The 18,881-nt window shown below is 35.0% G+C and overlaps 1 protein-coding gene across 1 annotated transcript in view; it reads right to left on the bottom strand.

Annotated features, from left to right (window-relative positions):
• The window catches only part of ZNF451 (zinc finger protein 451), a 109,603-nt gene that overhangs the window by 63,443 nt on the left and 27,279 nt on the right, over positions 1 to 18,881 (bottom strand). The window contains exon 3 of the mRNA XM_044675923.1: positions 12,750 to 12,830. Coding sequence (XP_044531858.1) covers positions 12,750 to 12,830 — 81 coding nt within the window. The remainder of the gene's footprint in view (positions 1 to 12,749; positions 12,831 to 18,881) is intronic.

The following is an 18,881-nucleotide window of genomic DNA, read 5'->3' as shown; positions in this document are numbered from 1 at the left end:
TTCATCAATTATTTTTTTTTTAAACCCTTGTACTTTGGTGTATTGTCTCATAGGAGGAAGATTGGTAAGGGTGGGCAATGGGGGTCAAGTGACTTGCCCCAGGGTCACACAGCTGGGAAGTGGCTGAGGCCGGGTTTGAACCTAGGACCTCCTGTCTCTAGGCCTGACTCTCACTCCACTGAGCTACCCAGCTGCCCCGCCTTCATCAATTATTATACTGAAACTGGCATTCTCTTCTATGATATTCTTTAATATTTTCATCTTCATTTCTTTTACAGTAAGTTCCGTTATTCTTGTTGCATGGTAGTATAAATAAAAAACTGCCTTATCTACTCCATTTTTCTCTTTTAATTCTATAACAGATAAATGACTATTACAACTCATTAACCTGTTAACAGCATTGAAAATTTTTAGAGCACCATCAAAATATTTACTATTGAATTTAAGTACTGAAATAGAAATTGAGTCAATAGATGATTCATTTAAGAAATCCTAAAATTTAGCATGGACTCTATCCTATCCCAATTTTTTCCCCCTCACAGAGCTTATCTAATGGTATTATTTCTGTCATTTCAGTTTATAAAATATAAGTTCCATTCCTTGAGACATAGACATGTTTTTTTTACTATTAACTCACAAATGGAGAACTGTCAAGCAATCCATACATGCCAATCTAACTATTTTTTATTTCAACTCATTTTACTATTTTATAAATGCATGTTTTTCATTCCAATGGCATAACAATTGGGTTATCTATTTCTTCCATGGATGACCATGATGTTTAATTTTTTTTTTCCCAATGACAGGTCATTCTAGACTCTAAATTTCATTCCTTAAGTTTCAGTGTCAGACGCTGATTTTCGTTCTTATAATTATTTTCATCATCACATTAAAAAAAAACTTACTATGTAGATCACTGTCATTTGGACATTTTAATAGTTAGAACCTAAAAAATAATTGTTATATTCATAAAATTCACAAAACCACTTAAGGAATGATGCAGAATTTTCTGTTAATGATTTATGGCATTTTATAATTTTAAACTAACATACTTACAGGTTTTCAGTTTATACCTCTGACTTTAGACTTGCTAATAATTCTTATAAACCCACTAATGGTTATTATAATTTTATCATCAATGAATCACAAAACCAGACAGTGAATAAATGCTCAATAAATATTCCATTTAGCAAATAAGTCCCCAATGTCACTGTTAAAAAAAAAGTTCTTAAGTGGTTAATATTTTTATTAATATTTATGAGTAAGACAAAGATATGTCAAAACTTTACTTGTTCATTAATGATGTGAGCATCTTCTTTGATAACTGAGAGAATAATTTTTAACAAAAGGAATAATATTTACATACTTCTTTGTGCAATATTCAAAACATAACAGCAATGAACATGATACATTGCACATTAACAATCAACAAAATAAAAAAAATTAAGCCTTGATTTGTTGTGTTTACCAAATTTCCTTGGTGTAAACACTTCTACCATATATAATGTCAAATTACCAATATGACTGATGTCATTGAATATATAACTGGAGATGTACAGTATTAAAACCATTAGTTCCACCATAAAGAAACAATAGGGACTTACGGGCTAAGATAGCCGCAGAGTATAAGAAAGGGTCTTCTCACAACTGATCTACAGTTGCAGAGCTCCTCAAAAAGACAAAAATCAAAATCAAACTAGTGAAGGGGCTCCTCCATAGGGCACAGCCTTAAAGGTAAGCAGAGTTTAGGCATTTCCATGCTACGAGTGGGTAAAATTATACCTACTAAAGCAAGAGCTGATGACTCCACTCCCACTCTACCTACCATGCCAGAGAGAGTGCTAGGGCAATCTCTAGGTTCTTGGGGGCTGGCTAAGGGCACCCCAGATTTACCCCTGAGAACAGCAAGACTTGGAAGCCCAGTAGGCTGAAGAATGCAGAGCTTGAGGGCAGAGAGAGAGCAGAGTGGGGAGACCAAGCAATCACTCTTTGCAGGTGATATGATGGTATACTTAAAAAATACTAGAGAATCAACTAAAAAGCTAATGGAAACAACAACTTTAGCAAAGTTGTAGGATACAAAATAAACCCAAATACATCAGCAGCATTTCTATTCTATATATTTCCAACACAACTCAGCAGGCAAGAGTTAGAAAGAGAAATTCCATTTAAAATCACCCTAGACAATATAAAATATTTAGGAATCTATTTGCCAAGACAAACACAGGAATTATATGAACACAACTACAAAACTTTCCACACAATTAAAATTAGATCTAAATAACTGGAAAAACATTAGTTGCTCATGGGTAGGACGAGCTAACAGAATAAAAGTGACAATCCTACCCAAAGTAATTTACTTATTCAGTACCATACCTATCATACTACCAAGAAACTTTTTTACTGAATTAGAAAAAACTATAACAAAGTTCTTTTGGAAGAACAAAAGATAAGAATATCAAGGGAACTAATGGGGAAAAAATGTGAAAAAAAAGGGACCTAGCAGTACCAGATCTTAAACTGTACTATAAAGCAGTGGCCATCAAAACAATACAGTACTGGCTAAGAGACAGAAGGGAAGATCAATAGAATAGACTTGAGGTAAATGCTCTCTGCAAGACAGTATATGATAAACCCAAAGATCCTGGCTTTTGGGATAAGAACCCACTGTTTGACAAAAACTGCTGGGAAAACTGAAAAACAGTATGGGAGAGATTAGGTCTAGATCAGGGGTCGGCAACGTATGGCTCTTTCTGCAGGAGCCATAAAATCAATTTTTTTTCAGGTGCTGTTACAGGAGCGCGCACTGTGAACACTGTATGGCTCTCACGAAATTACGTTTTTAAAGATGTGGCGTTTATGGCTCTCACGGCCAAAAAGGTTGCCGACCCCTGGTCTAGATCAACATCTCACATCCTATACCAAGATAAATTCAGAATGGGTAAATGACTTAAAATATAAAGAAGCAAAATATTAAGTAAATTAGGTGAATATAAAATGATATACCTGTCAGATCTGAGAAAGGAAAGACTTTACAATCAAGCAAGAGATAGAGAATATTATAAAATGTAAAATGAATAATTTTGATTATATTAAATTAAAAAATTTTGTACAAAAAACCAATGCAACCAAAATTAGAAGAGAAGCAACAAATTGGGGAAAAAAATATTTAAAACGAAAACCTCTGACAATGGTCTAATTTTCCACATTTATAAAGAACTAAATCAATCGTACAAAAAAAAAAATCAAGCCTTTCCCCAATTGACAAATGGGCAAGGAACATGAATAGGCAGTTTTCAGATAAATAAAAACTACTAATAAGCACATGAAAGTGTTCTAAATCTCTTATAATTAGAGAAATGCAAACCAAAAAAACTTTCAGGTACCAACTCACCCCTAGCAGATTGGCTAATACGACAGCAAAGGAAAATAATAAATGTTGCAGGAGTTGTGGCAAAATCGGGACACTAATGTATTACTGATAGAGTTGTGAGTTGATCCAACCATTCTGGAAAGCAATTTGGAATTTATATCCAAAGGGCTTTAAAAGACTGCCTGCCCTTTGATCCAGCCATACCACTGCTAGGTTTGTACCCCAAAGAGATCATCAGGAAAAATACATGTACAAAAATATTCATAGCCACACTCTTCAGTGGCAAAAACTTGGAAAATGAGGGGATGTCCTTCAACTGGAGAATGGCTAAACAAACTGTGGTTATCTGTTGGTGATGGAATACTATTGTATAAGATGAATAATGAACTGGAGGAATTCCATGTGAACTGGAACGACCTCCAGGAAGTGACATAGAGTGAAAGAAGCACAACCAGGAGAACATTTTACACAGAGACAGATACACTGTGGCACAATTAAATGTAATGGACTTCTCTACTAGCAGCAATGCAATGATCCAGGACAATCCAGAGGAACTTAGGAGAAAGAATGCTATTCACATCCAGGGAAAGAACTGTGGGAGTAGAAACACAGAAGAAAAACATTTCATTGATTACATGGTTCAATGGGGATATGATTGGAGATGTGGACTCTAAATGACCATTCTATTGCAAATATTAATAATATGGAAATAGGTCATGTAAAACCCAGTTGAATTGCATGTTAAGTATGGAGGAAGGAGGAGGGTAGGGAAAGAACATGAATCACATAACCACGGAAAAATCCTCTAAATTAATTAATTAAATTAAGAAAATATTTTGAAGAAACAATAGGTATAAATGACCTCAAACAGCATATTATTTGCCTTTGCTTTCCACATGTTTAATTATAAATATAATTTCTATTTTTATCTTTAACAACCAGTATGCAAAATTTCTGAAAACATAACAAACTGGATCTAGTAAGCCAGTATGAGTTACCTCTAAAAAACCACAGGAAGTAGACAAAGGAATGGAGATTTCACTTTTTAAAGTCATACTTGTTCATAGTTTTCCAATGTTCACTTATTTTTGTGCGTGTGTGTGGTTCTCTCGATTACATTGTTGTGGTTACTGTGTATATTACATTCTTGGTTCAGCTTATTTTATTCTCTCAGTTCATGTAAAACTTTCCATGCTTCTCTGTATTCATCATATTTAACTTTATTTACAGCACAGTAATATTCTCTTCAATTTATATGCTATGATTTGCTGGGTCATTTCCTAATACATAGGTAATCAATCTATTCCCAACTCTTTACTAACACAAACAGCGCTACTATAAACATTTTGGCATATACATGAGTTTTTTTTTTTTGTTTTTTTTTTTAGGTCATTCACTAGCCTTCTTATGGCAAAGGCCTGGTATTGGAATTTCTAGGTCAAAGTATATGAACATTTTAGTCATTTTACTTGCATAACTTCACATTGTTTTCTGTAATGACTACATTGATTTATAGATCCACTAACAATGCATTTATGTACCTATTTTCCCATCAACCCTTTAAAAACTGACTGTTCTCATTTTCTCACATTTATCAGTTTGTAGGGTGCAAGGTAAAAGCTCAGGGTTGGATTTATATTTATTTCTCTTATTATTAGTGATTTGAAGCATTATTTCATATAGTTGCCAAAAGTCAGCAATTCTTTTGAAAACTATTCATACTCTTTGACCTTATCCTTATATATGGGAGAGACTAATTTTTGCTTATATTGTGTAAATGTATTCTTTGCTTATATATCTTAGATAAAGCCTTAAAGAAATTTGACACAAATATTCTTTGTCCTGTTTGGCCACTTTCCTTCTTGTCTAAGTACATTAATTTCATGTATGTAAAGTATTTTTAATTTTATGTGATAAATTATCCACTTAATCTTTTATAACTGCCTCTACCCCCTTATCTGGCTAAGAATGCATTAATCGTGGCTCTGAGATAAATAGGATTTTCTCGGTTTTGTCGTTGGTAATCTTAAGTTCACATATCTACTTACAAATTATTATTAAATGTGGTATAATATGCTTCTCTAAGCCTAACTTCTGCAAAACTTAGTTCTACTTTTCCCAACTGTTCTAATCAAACAAGGAATTCTCTCCTATGTATAGTAATCCCTTCCACATTTATAGGGTGAGGAGTGCAGTGCCCCCACAACCTGGAAAATCTGTGAAAGATGATCTTTCAGCCCTCCCTTTGTACCAGAAAAGATGTGTGATTTTTTTTTCTTTTTCTTTTAAGGGGTATTTTACATTATTGTAAATTTTGTGTTAAGCATGCATTTCTGTGTTTCTAAACTTTCTGCTGGCCTCTACAACTACAATGTGTCATCTACAACTTCTGCAAAACTCCCCAAAAATGTTCACTGAATTTCTTGTGCCAACCCTTAATATATAAAAACCCCAATGAAGAAAGTTGTGATGTAGAAGAGATAACTGTAATTTATACCTGATTTTCACCTGTCTAGTCTGATCCATTGATTTAACTCTATTTAACCAATCATGATGGCATTTATAATTTCAGGTCTAGAGATCTAACTAAATCTTTATTTTTCCAAACTAGTTTAAAAAAAGACCCTTACCTCCCATCTTAGAATCGAGAGTGTATAATGGTTCTAAAGCAGAAGAGTGGTAAGGTCTAGGCAATGGGGGTTAAGTGACTTGTCCAGGGTCACATAGCTAGGAATTATCTGATGCCAGATTTGAACCCAGGACCATTTGTCTCTGGGCCTAGCTCTCAATCCACTAAGCCACCTAGCTGCTCCCTTTCCAAATGAATTTTGATAGCTATTATCTCAATCTTTGCTAATTCTCTAATTTTCTTTTTTTTTTTTTTAATTTTTTTTTATTTTTTAAACCCTTAACTTCTGTGTATTGACTTATAGGTGGAAGAGTGGTAAGGGTAGGCAATGGGGGTCAAGTGACTTGCCCAGGGTCACACAGCTTAATTCTCTAATTTTCTAAGAAAATCATCAGTAACCCCAAAGAGATCATAGATAAACAGACTTGTACAAAAATATTTATAGTCGCGCTTTTTGTGGTGGCAAAAAACTAGAAAAGGAGGGTATGTCCTTCAATTAGGGAATGGCTGAACAAATTGTGGTATATGCTGGTGGTGGAATACTATTTTGCTCAAAGGAATAATAAACTGGAGGAATTCCATGTGAACTGGAAAGACCTCCAGGAATTGATGCAGAACAAAAGGAGCAGAGCCAGAAGAACATTGTACACAGAGACCAATACAGTGTGGTAAAATAGAATGTAATGGATTTCTGTACTAGCAGCAATACAATGATCCAGGACAATTCTGAGGGATTTATGGAAAAGAACACTACCCACATTCAGAGGAAGAACTGCAGGAGTGGAAACACAGAAGAAAAGCAGCTGCTTGAACACATGGGTTGAGGCAGACATTATTGGGGATGTAGACTACCACACCAATGCAACTATCAACAATTTGGAAATAGGTCTTGATCAATGACACATGTTAAAACCAGTGGAAATGTGCATCAGCCAGGGGTGGGGGGAGGGCGAGGGGTGAAGGGGAAAGTAGGAGCATGAATCATGTAACCATGTTAACTTTTCTAAAAAATGAATATTAATAAATGTTAAAAAAAAAAAAAGAAAATCATCAGTAGCACAGATGTCCATCACTTCTTTTCATATCTTTATCTCTTTAATTTCTTTCATTTAATTTTATTGTTACTACTAGTATTTCCAACTTATATCAAATAGTAAGGAGAGGCAGCTAGATGGCTCAGCGAATTGAGAGTCAAGTCTAGACAAGAGAGGTCCTGGATTCAAATGTGACCTCAGATACTTCCAAACTGTGTGATCCTGGGCAAATCATAACTCCAACTGCCTAGACCTTACAGCTCTTCTGACTTGGAACTGATACTTACTATGGATTCTAAGACAGAGGGGAAGGGTCAAAAATAACAATAATACTGTAAGGAGCATCTTTGCTTTTCTCCAACAATCATAAAGAAAGATTCTAATGTATCTCAATTGCATATTATAACTCAGTTTTGTTTTCAGATATTTTTATAGCATTAAAAAGGGTCTTTTTATGCCATACAATGTAAGACTTTAAGCATAAAAGAATAATGTACTTACTTTGCATCTACTGAGAAAATTGTGTGGTTTTGGATTTTTCCCTCTCCCTGTTAAATGATTATGTGTATTATTTTCCTACTCTTAAACCATCCTTGCATCCCTGGAACAAATGCAACTTGGGTCATAATGGTTTCTTGTATGTATTATTAGTATGCCAGATTTTATTTTAAAATTTTTTAAATTGATATTTACCAATATGTTCAATAATAATTTTCAGATGAAAAACTCAAAATGATATGTGGACAAATTAAAAAATACTCTAAAGTACTAATGATTAGAGAAATGCAAACCAAAATAACTCTGAGATATCACCTCATACCCATTGGACTGGCGAAAATGACAAAAAGGGCAAAATAACAAAGATTGGAAGGTATGAGGGAAAATGGGGATATTAATACACTGTTGGTGGAGCTCTGGGCTGATCCAACCACTTTGGAGAACAATTTGGAATTATACCCAGAATTACACCATTATAAACCTGTGTGTATATATAACCCTTAGATCCAGCAAGGGTCTGTTTCCCAAGGAGATCAGAGAAAAAGAAAAAAAACCCATATGAACCTATATGTTCCAAAATATTTATAGCAGCTCTCTTTGTGGTGGGAATTGGAAACTTAGGGGATGTCCATCAACTGGGGAATGACTAAACAAATTATGGCATATGATTGTGATGGAATATTACTGTGCGATAAGAAGCAATGATCAGCCAGATTTTTTTAAAACTTGGAAAGAACTACATGAGATAATGAACAATGAAGGGGGTACAGCCAGGAGACCATTATACACAGCCATAGAATTAATGCTGGAAGAATAAACTGTGAATACCTCCAGAAAGTGAAATGAAAGATGATACATGAAAGACTTAATTTACATGTACATGCTGGTCTCCCAAACAATACTTTCAGTGATACAGGGAGGGTAGAAAGGGTTTGGGACACTTGTGGAAGGGATTTATGGCACAGATATGAAGAATAGTAAGCTAAACATAAGAGATGTCTGATTTCATTCATGTGAATCCTCTTTTTCTTTGTATATGGAAATGCTTATTTTATTTGAGTTTGTAAAATTTTGGGAAAAATATTTTAATGATATGTACTATAATTCTCCTTCTGTGCTTTATTTATGTGTTTAGATCTTAAGACTATATTTATCTCATAAAAAAGAATCTGATCTGTAATATTATACTATGTAAATGGAGAAGAAAATGGCAAACTACTCCAAAATCTCTGCAAAAAAAAAGGGGGGGAAGGAGGTAATGAAAACTCAGGCAGGATTGAAAGGACCAAACAACAAAAAGCATCATGGACACAACTAGAAAAAAGCTGAACTGGGGACAGCTGGGTGGCTCAGTGGACTTGAGAGCGAGGCCTAGAAACAGGAGGTCACAACCATATCAGTAAAGCAAAATTAAAACCTGTAGATTAATTATCTTTATGGGCTAAAAATGGATAGTAGAATTGCTACATTTCTTAAAGACGATGTAATAATACACTATATAAAGATCAGATGTCAGGAGGAATAAATTTCACCACTGAATAAAAATGAATAAAAAATCGGTTAGTGGTAGTGGCCAGGTATGGCTAAATTCATTACTTTCAAATAAGACATCATGGAGACTAGAATATAGAAATTGTTGTCTTAGATCCTATTGTAAATAGCAAGAAGTTGGTATAAATTTTATAACATCCAATTTCTGACAGAATTAAAATGATCTTTTTCTCATTCCATGTAGCAGATTAGTAAGATAGTATAAAAAGCAGCAAGTGGTAGTCTATGTATACTCTGACATAAAAGCATCTGAATGTAGTCATAATGGAATGGGCCATGGCTTTTCTCTGTAGGAGAAATCTTTGTCTTATTAGAGCAGACACTAAGGGTGGGGGAGGGAAAGGGGAAGAGAAGGAGAAACAGAGAGGGAGAGACAGAGAGGGAGGCAGGGAGCATATATGTATACACACACAAGGGCATATGAGGGTCCTTGGAACACTCTTCAAATGGTGAAAAATTCATGACAGGCCCCCTAAGTCCTTGGTTCTCTCTCCCTCTCATCTCCAATAAGGATGGGGGAAGAACCCTTCTAACAGATATATATAATAAATCAAAACAAATTCCTATATTACCCATGTCCAGAAAACATACCTCTTATTCTGAGCAAGGAGTACCTCTTTATTAGGAAATGGGTAGTTTGTTTCATCATCAGTCCTTGAGAATCATAGAATCAATGTATTATTTAGAGTTCATAAATCTTTCAAAGTTGTTAACTTTCATTGTTATACAAATTATTCTCCTTGTTCTATTCACTTTATTCTCCATCTGCTCACTTACAAATTTCCATGTTTCAATGAAATCATAACTTAATAAGTCCATGAAGTAAAATAATAGAGAATGAGAATGGATATCTGTAAAATTCATAGGATAGGGGGTGGCTGGGGAGCTCAGTGGATTGAGAGCCAGGTGCAGAGATGGGAAGTCCTGGGTTCAAATCTGACCTCAGACACTTCCTAGCTGTGTGACCCTGGGCAAGTCACTTGACCCCCATTGCCTAGCCCTTACCATTCTTCTGCCTTAGAACTTAAGAGTTACATGGTATTGATTCTAAGAAATAAGGTAAGGGTTTAAAAAAAAAGTTTCTTAGAATAATGGCAGATAGAAATGGAAGCCATAAAGACCATGGCAGATAAATTGCTAACAGAATACTAGAGGTATTCAAGAACACTTAGATATGACAGGATTTACTTAGATGTTTAACCTTAGAAATTGCAAATTTTGCCTTGATGGTGTTCTGAGTCTTAGAATAAAAAATGAACTAAAAAAAATTCCCTCAGGAAGAAACTTAAAAACTAAGATCCCAGGAGTGGGATGCAGGACCTGTGATCAATTTTCCATCACTAGAAATGATATTCCAACAAATCAAACAAAAATTGATCTTTAAAGAGGGAAATCTTAAATTGCTTCTGAACTTGATTTCATGAATTATCTAGGACAACTTAGTCATTTATGTCCATATATACAAGATGAATGTTGTTCTTTTTGTAAGTTTTTAAAGTTCCTTTTCTTTTCAACCCTTACCTTCTATCTTAAAATCAATTCTAAGTCAGAAGAGCAATAAGGGCTAGATAATCAGGATTAAGTGATTTGTCCAGGGCCACACAACTAAGAAGTATCTAAGACCAATTATGAATCCATCCTCCTAAATTTAGGTCTAGTACTCTATCCCCTGTGCTACCTAGCTGTTCCTTCCCTTTGATTTCTAGTAGAGTTAAAGGTTCTTGTGAAGGTACAGAGAGGAAGAAAGGACTCTCTCATAACCTAGTGATGGATTATATATGGTTTAGCTGCAGCTAAGTCCATTTCTAGCAGTTGAGGCTCTCAAAAAAGGGGGATGACTAATGTTCCCATAACAGCTCCTGTGATAAAAGCAAACATTTGAGAGGGGTGAGAACTACTGCACACCACTACACTAGAGAAAATTCCTGGGTGCTCACTCCAAATGGAAGACACTCTGTATTTGAGTATTCTTTAGCAGTTACTTGACCAGAAAATCAAAAAAGGAAAAAAATTGCTTTTATTATTATATTAAATTTCCGATACAGAACTGCATGTACAGTGAGTGAAGAGATATTTTTACTCAAAAAAGAATTACTAAAACTAAAAGATGGGGCAGCTGGTGGCTCAGTGAATTGAGAGCCAGGTCCAGAGACAAGTGGTCCTGGGTTTCAAAGCTGGCCTCAGACACTTCCTAGTTGTGTGACTGTGGGAAAGTCATTTAACCCCCATTGCCTAGCAACCAATACACAGTGCTGATTCCAAGATAGAAGGTATGGGTTTAAAAGAATAAATAAATAAGAAATTCCCTTGACAGAGATTGTGAAGGCCAAGTCCATATGATTCAGCTCCCCCCACACCTACTCTTCAATATTAAAAGTGTTAACCAAGGGCCATAACTCTTAGAGAGAAAGAATGGAGTAACAAAGGGAAGCCAATGTTTGGGCCTACACTATTCACATCCCCTTTTTTGTTTGCCAAATCTGTCTGACCAAAATGGTCATTTTTCTGAATCACCACTGGTCACTCACTGCTAGAAACTGGTGAGTCAGAAAAGCCAATGGCAACCAGAAAAAACCAATAGCTTCCTTTGCTAGAAATGGCAGTATTAAAGGTTACTTGGAGAGAAAGCCCAGTAAAATAAAATATCTCTTCCACTATTCAAGGTCACTTTTGCTTTCCATTTTTTTTTTTTTAAAAGGCGGGAGGAGGGAAGAGCTGTTCAGTCCTAGAGAAGAAAAGAGAGCAAAGAGCTTTCTGTATACTGGTGTAAGATACTAAAAATTCCCATTTAGTTGGTGCATTCTTCACAGTGATGTCATGAAGTAGGTATAGATTCTATTTTATGGATGAGGAAACTGAGGCTCAAAGAGATGAAATGACTTTTCAGATCACATAATGATTCTCTCCTCAACACACACAAAAAAAGAATAGCTGGTTTAAAGAACAGGACTAAGATATAGGGTGGCTTCCTAGCTCATTACTGAAAATCTACCAGGCAAGATTACCATTTGGGTTTTACTAGTATGTTTTCCCAATATTGGCAGCTGAGTGACATTATTAGGAAATCATAACTGATAAAAAATTTTAATATTTGTATTTCGAAAGGGGAAGTCATGAGATTGTTGGTGAGTAAAGTTGTTAGGAAATGCCTAATTTATGGAACTCTTATTTCCTAAAGAATATTTATGTCTTTTTCCTCTTTACCAAGAATAGAGTGGAATATGTCCCCTCCAAAGCAGTTTCTGATCATCTAAGTCCTAGATTCTAGGACTAGAGTCCTATCTTATAAGGTATCTGATGAAAACAATATGAGGAAAAAGAATAGGAACCAAAAGGTTTGAAGTCTTCTATTTTCCTTCTATTCACTTAAACCAACTAATAAGACCTTCAGGTAGGGCTTAATTATTTTGAAATCTCATATTTTTACTCGAAAGATGGCAGAGAAGTGAGAATTCAGTCCCTATAGAAGACTCCGAATATACTCCTCTCTCAAAGCCCATCTGAGTGACCTACACAGGAAAATCTTTGAAGATGTCTATCTCCAAACCCTGCAATGTGGAAAAAGCATTAACTAATTTAATGACTAGATCTGTCCTTATTCTTGGAAAGTGCCTTTTTAACTGAAGAACTGGAAAATGGTATAAATAAAATACAATGTACTTACATGAATATGAGAAGTGCTAGGTCCTTCATCATCACTACTAACCAAATCAATGTATTCAAGGACAGGTCTCAATGGTCCTTCCTAAAAGAAAATTTGAAAAAATTTACAAGTCAGTGGACAGTTCAATTCAGAACTTTTGGCATTAACAATGTTTTCTGGATGAAAGGGGCAAGAGTTGGAATTAAGATGAAAAGCCCAGAAATGCCTTGCAAGTCAACAGTGTTCATAAACAAGAAGGCATTAAAAAAATCCCAAGGAAAATAATTAGAATCTTTATGAGACAAATTTTAAAAAAAAGACTAATTCCTTTGAAAGAAGAAGAAATTGGTGTCAAATTGTTATCTGGAAATATTTTTTTATCAGGAATGAAAAGCTGTATTGTACTAGAGGCCCATCCTTGATCATCATTCTTAATCATTCAGGCTCTAAACCTTAAGAGTCATCTTTGACTCACACTTTTTTGTCACAAAATCTGTACAATGAGGAGAACTATATAGAAATTGACATTTTTTATAATTCTAAATCTATGATTCTGTGACATCTTTTCTTCCCTCCAGCTTACTTGCCCCAGTTTTGTTTTTCTTTACATGACATGCTGTGTATTAATTTCTCATTTCTTAGAAAGCCTTACCAATTTTATTTTCTACTGTTAAAGAAATTAACACGTATGTAAATGCAAATATTTTTGCAACTTAAGGTTGATTAATTAGCCTCACTGTAAGAAACACTGTAAGAAAACTGTGTAACAATAAGAAAACTAATTTCTAAGGCTTGAGGTCAACATGTAATCTCCATCACTGAGGGGAAAAATTAATGCAGACAAGCCTATCATCCTCATCACCTGTCAACAACTGCTTATCAACTGCCACCAAAAGGAAGATAAGTACAAAAGCCCTGGGAATGACCGTACCCTTAGACCTCTAGTTCTCTTTCCAGTCTAATCCTTGTAATAGCCAGCATCTAAGGAAGCAACTGTGGAGAAAGAGCCAGCCATGTCTAACTGCCAATTAAGTGTCACTCACAAGGTCAAACCACCACCTGCCCGCAAACCCTGATGGAGACAGCTCAGAACCTTAAATTTGAGAACTTTGGAAATAGCAATATTTCCAGCCTAATAACTATATATATTTCATTCTGAGAAGCTAGAGGAAATGCTGCTTGGCCACTGCTCCTACAGGTGCTACAGTCACAAAAACTGAAGACTCAGAAAAGAAACTTCTCACTACCAGTCAGAATTTGATAGGCTTTTTATCTGTGAAAATGGTATTAAAAAGAGGCATTACCTTCTGCTTTGCTACTGCACCCTAAGGCCCATGGGACCTTTCAATCTGACTTAAAACTAAAACCTTACCTATATTAAATTATCTCCCCCATAAGAATATGAGTTCCTTGAAAGCAGGGACTTACTTTTTAATTTCTGTTCCTAAAGCTTTGCACTTTCATTCATTCCAACACTACTAGGATGGTAGGAAGTCATAAGTGCAACTCATTCATGATGCTTTCCAGCATCCTGAAAAGAAATTCTGAAACTTAAAACTCTTTAGATAGATACAGTGGAAGGTCTGGCCTTTTTATACCCTATATAGACCTGATTAAGTACCACTGAACTAAACTACTCAATCTGACAAGTGCCAAGTCTAGAAGAGAACCAAATTTATCAGGAATTTATCCAAAGAGAACCTATCCTGCTACAAAGTGGCCCTCCATTCCAATTCAGCCTACCCTATATGTCACTAATTGTTTCCTCAACAATGCTTTAATCATGTTGTTACTCTACTCAAAAACATATAACTTTGTGAGGAAAATCAACTACATTGTATCCAACTTTATTTTTACTACTCTTATATCCTTTGTTCCTATCAAGACAATCTCTTCTCTACAATTTATGTTTCTGTGCTCATGTTCTTTCATGAATTATCTTTTCTATACAACTATTCAAATTCTACTCATCCTTCAGAACCAACACTGAATACTAATCTTTTCCTCCAACCATTCCCAGATATACTTTTCTCCTCTTTTCTGAATTCCTTTAACAATTTTGGCTTATACATCACAATTTGAGCAATAACATATTTTACTTCAAGGGATCTTTTTTTATTCATGTAAAGTTCCTGAAGTCCTTGAAAATCAGGCAGATAAGTTTGTATTTGGTTTCAGAGGTGATAGGGAGCCATTATAAGTTTTTGAACAGATGAACAACAAAAGAGCATTTATTAATAAGCTCCTATTACATGCCAGTTATATGTTTTGGGGGATATAGAGACAAAAGCCAAACAGTATCCTCAAGAAACCTTCATTCAACTGGGAGGAAACAACACTTACAAAGATAAATTAAAAAATTTATTTATAAAGTGAAATTTAGTAGGAGTATCAGTCCCTTCCCAGTTGAGCCTGGAAATAAGAACTCTGAAGTAAATAGCTTTAAGAGCGAAACCAGAAGCTTTATTCTATCCTAAAGGGGACAGGGAGCAACAACATAGTTCAACCTGTAATATTTAAGCTTAAGAAAATAAATTTTAAAAATTTTTAGCAATTCTGTCAAATGTTGCAGAGCAGTCAAGAAGTCAGAGGACTAAGATTTAGTTATAAAAATAAAATTGTTCAATAAATTCCAAAGCATATTACCATAAAAGCTTTTAATAAGAATTAAATGAGAAGAGACAGCTAGGAGTTTCAGTGAATAGAGAACTAAGCTTGGAGACAGGAGGTCCTGGGTTCAAATCTAGCCTCAGATACTTCCTAGCTATGTGACCACAGGTGATTCACTTACATCTCATTGCCTACGTGTAATTGTTCTTCTGCCTTAGAACCAATGCATAGCATTGATTCTAAGTCAAAAGGTAAGATTTTAAAATAAAAAGAATTAATGAGAAAACTGGATAGAATTTTAATTTACTTATAAAAATAATAATAGGGGCAGCTGGGTACCTCAGTGGATTGAGAGCCAGGCCTAGAGACAGGAGGTCCTAGGTTCAAATCCGGCCTCAGACACTTCCCAGCTGTGTGACCCTGGGCAAGTCACTTGACCCCCATTGCCTACCCTTACCACTCTTCCACCTATAAGTCAATACACAGAAGTTAAGGGTTTAAAATAAAAAAAATAATTATTGACACATTTTGAATGAATGATCCTGGGAGAAGCATTTAACCTCTCAGTTTGCTCAGATTCCTTTCAGAGATTCCCTGAGAAATTCTTGAGAAGTTAAAAAGTATCTGCTAATTTGATTGGTAAATGAAATATATTTTACTAGTTTTTCACAAAAATCCAACAATAGGCCCAGAAACTATGAACTATAAATGATAATAATTGATGCTTCAATGAATCTCATAACTTTGTGCCTAGCTTTTAAAAATTCAGATTCCTCTCCAACATAAACACACACACACAAACACATACACACGCACTGATATACTTTCTCAGTGTTTGTGATTCTTCCCTATGTCTTTCCCTGCTGACATTTGTAAAGGATTCATTTAACGTGCTGTAGGTGTTTATCTAACTAAAATNGAATTGGATAGAAGAATGTTAAGACTAAAATCTAATACCATGTGCCACAATAAATTCAAAATAGATATGTGACCTAAATATTAAAGATCATAACTTTAGAAGAGAAGTCAATTATATACCTTTCACAGCTATGGTAGAGAGGGCTGAATTCTTCACCAAACTAGGATAAAAAACAATTATATAAGACAAAATATATAATTTTTCTTACATGAAATTGAAAAGCTTTTTGTAGGAAAAAAAATTAGTGGAACTAGAATAAAAAAGTTTTCGCTTTATCTCCAATATAAGTCTGGTAGACAAGATATACAGGCCTAACAGAAACATAAAGACAAAAAGGCTTTCCCCATATTTAAGTAGCTAAAGGAGATAAATAGTTCTCAAAATAATTGCAATTAAAATGTTCCAAATCATGGATATGAAAAATATAAATAAAAAAATCTGGAAGTTTTGCCTCACACACAAAAAACTGGCAAAGATGATAAAAGATAGGAAACATCAATACTGGAGGAATTATAATACAGTCACACTAATGTTTGTTGATAAAATTGTGAAATGCAAAGCATTTTGGAATTATGCAAATAAAGGGCCTAAATTAACATAAACTATGACCCAGAATACCATTACTGGGCATATGACCCCCTCAATGAGAATGACAAAGAAAAAAGTTCTATATACTCCAAAATAGTCATAACAGCACTTTTGGGGTAGAAAAGAAACAAAACAGATGCCTATCAAATGGGGAAAGGTAAAACAAATTGTGGTACATGAATGAAATGGATAATGCCATGCTGTAAAAACCAGTGAACATGATGAATATGAACAAAAGTAAAAGAGGATAATCTAGGCAAATAATATACACAAATACAAAAATGAACATGGAAAGAACTACCTTGATGAAACAAATGAAACTGAAGGCTATAAAAGTTACAATTACCAAATGTGAATACCTAGAGGTTCCATATTCTTTTGACCATGGATATAAAACAGTGATATCAGTGCATTATAATGTCAGACTTTTGGGGGATATATTGTTAAGTTTTACTGAACTTTTCTTTTTTTCCTCTATTTTATTCTTTATCCTGTGGAAGGTTGTGGTAGGGTGAGTGGGGGGCCTGAAAAATAAAAGTGGAGCAGCTAGGTGGCTTAGTGGATTGAATGTCAGGCCTAGAGACAGGAGGTCCTAGGTTCAAATCTGGCCTCAGACACTTCCTAGCTGTGTGACGCTTGGCAAATCACTTAACCTCTACTGCCTAGCCCTTACTAGGAAGGCTTGGAACCAATACATAGTATAAATTCTAAATAGGAAGGTAAGGGTTTTATTTTTTTAAAAAAAGAGGGTTAGAGACTAGGGGAGGGAGGAGGAGTTGTTACTGCTAAAAGAGCAATTTGAGGTTCTTTCTGAGTGTTCAGCTAACTCACCAAAATTTTAAGAAGCTAAAAAGTGTCATCAAAGATTATGAAGGGAACAGGGTATATTTTCCTTATCAGTGTGTTCATTAAAGAAAAGAGATTCAGAAAAGAAAAACTGATTTGGGAAGTGAACAGCTAGGCTAAAAAGGTAATATCTAAAAACAAGATTTGGGATTCTGATTCATGCCTAAAAATAGAGTAGAGCCTCCTGCATCTGTGGGATTCCAAGCCCTACCGTGGATGGGTGAAACTATGGATATAAACAAACACTTGCTGATCCCAAATAGAATATGATTTCCTTATACATATATAATTAAGTTTAAATACAGTAATAATAAAGTACAGTGTACATTATAATACAGTATTGTGACCTCTCTCCCTATTCCTGCCCCCCAGCTCAACACTCCTCAAGCCTACACACACACACACACACACACACACACACACACACCCCTCCAAGTAAAAGCAGAAGAAGTGACACACAAGAAGACAGACTTTTCATCAGGGAGAGACCTTTGCCCCACTCTGCCCATCAGGAAGCCACCTGTCTGCATGTCTATCTTTTGATCGTTTGCTCAGTCTGACAGTTGACCTCCAGGAACTGAAACCACAGGAAAGCAAATCCTGAGATAAAGGAGGGACTCCTGTATATAATGATGACAAATTCCTGGCTAGGGATAGAACATATTCAACAAATGACAGTTAGAATATATTTACTAGATAAATGGATCTAAGACAACCCTAAGGGACTCATAATAAAAACTGTAAACCACAGCCATAGATAGAAGGAATTGTCAAGAGTATGAATGCAGATTGAACCATACCATCTCTCACCTTCCTTCCTTTGTTATTTCTTTCTTGCATGTGTGATATGTCTTCTTTCATGACATGAAGAATATGGAAATTTGTACTGCATGACAACACTGAAATAAGCTATATCAGATTGTTCACTGTCTAGGGAGGGAGAAGGGGAGGGAGGGAAAAAGAGAATTTGGATGGCAAAAGGTCAGAAAACAATTGTTAAAAAAACTTTCTACATGTAATTGAAAAAAAAAAAGAAATGGACATGAATATACTAGGTATAATATAATCAAAGGGAGTTAGCTGAGGTACTAACCTCATACCTATCAGACTAGCAAAGATGACAAAAATAAAAATAAAAATTACTGGAGGGTCTATGCAAAAACAAGAGCATAGGTGGAACTGTGAATTGG

The sequence above is a fragment of the Gracilinanus agilis genome, chromosome 4 (assembly GCF_016433145.1).
Source record: "Gracilinanus agilis isolate LMUSP501 chromosome 4, AgileGrace, whole genome shotgun sequence".
NCBI lineage: Eukaryota > Metazoa > Chordata > Mammalia > Didelphimorphia > Didelphidae > Gracilinanus > Gracilinanus agilis.
This window is presented reverse-complemented; position numbering and strand designations above follow the sequence as displayed.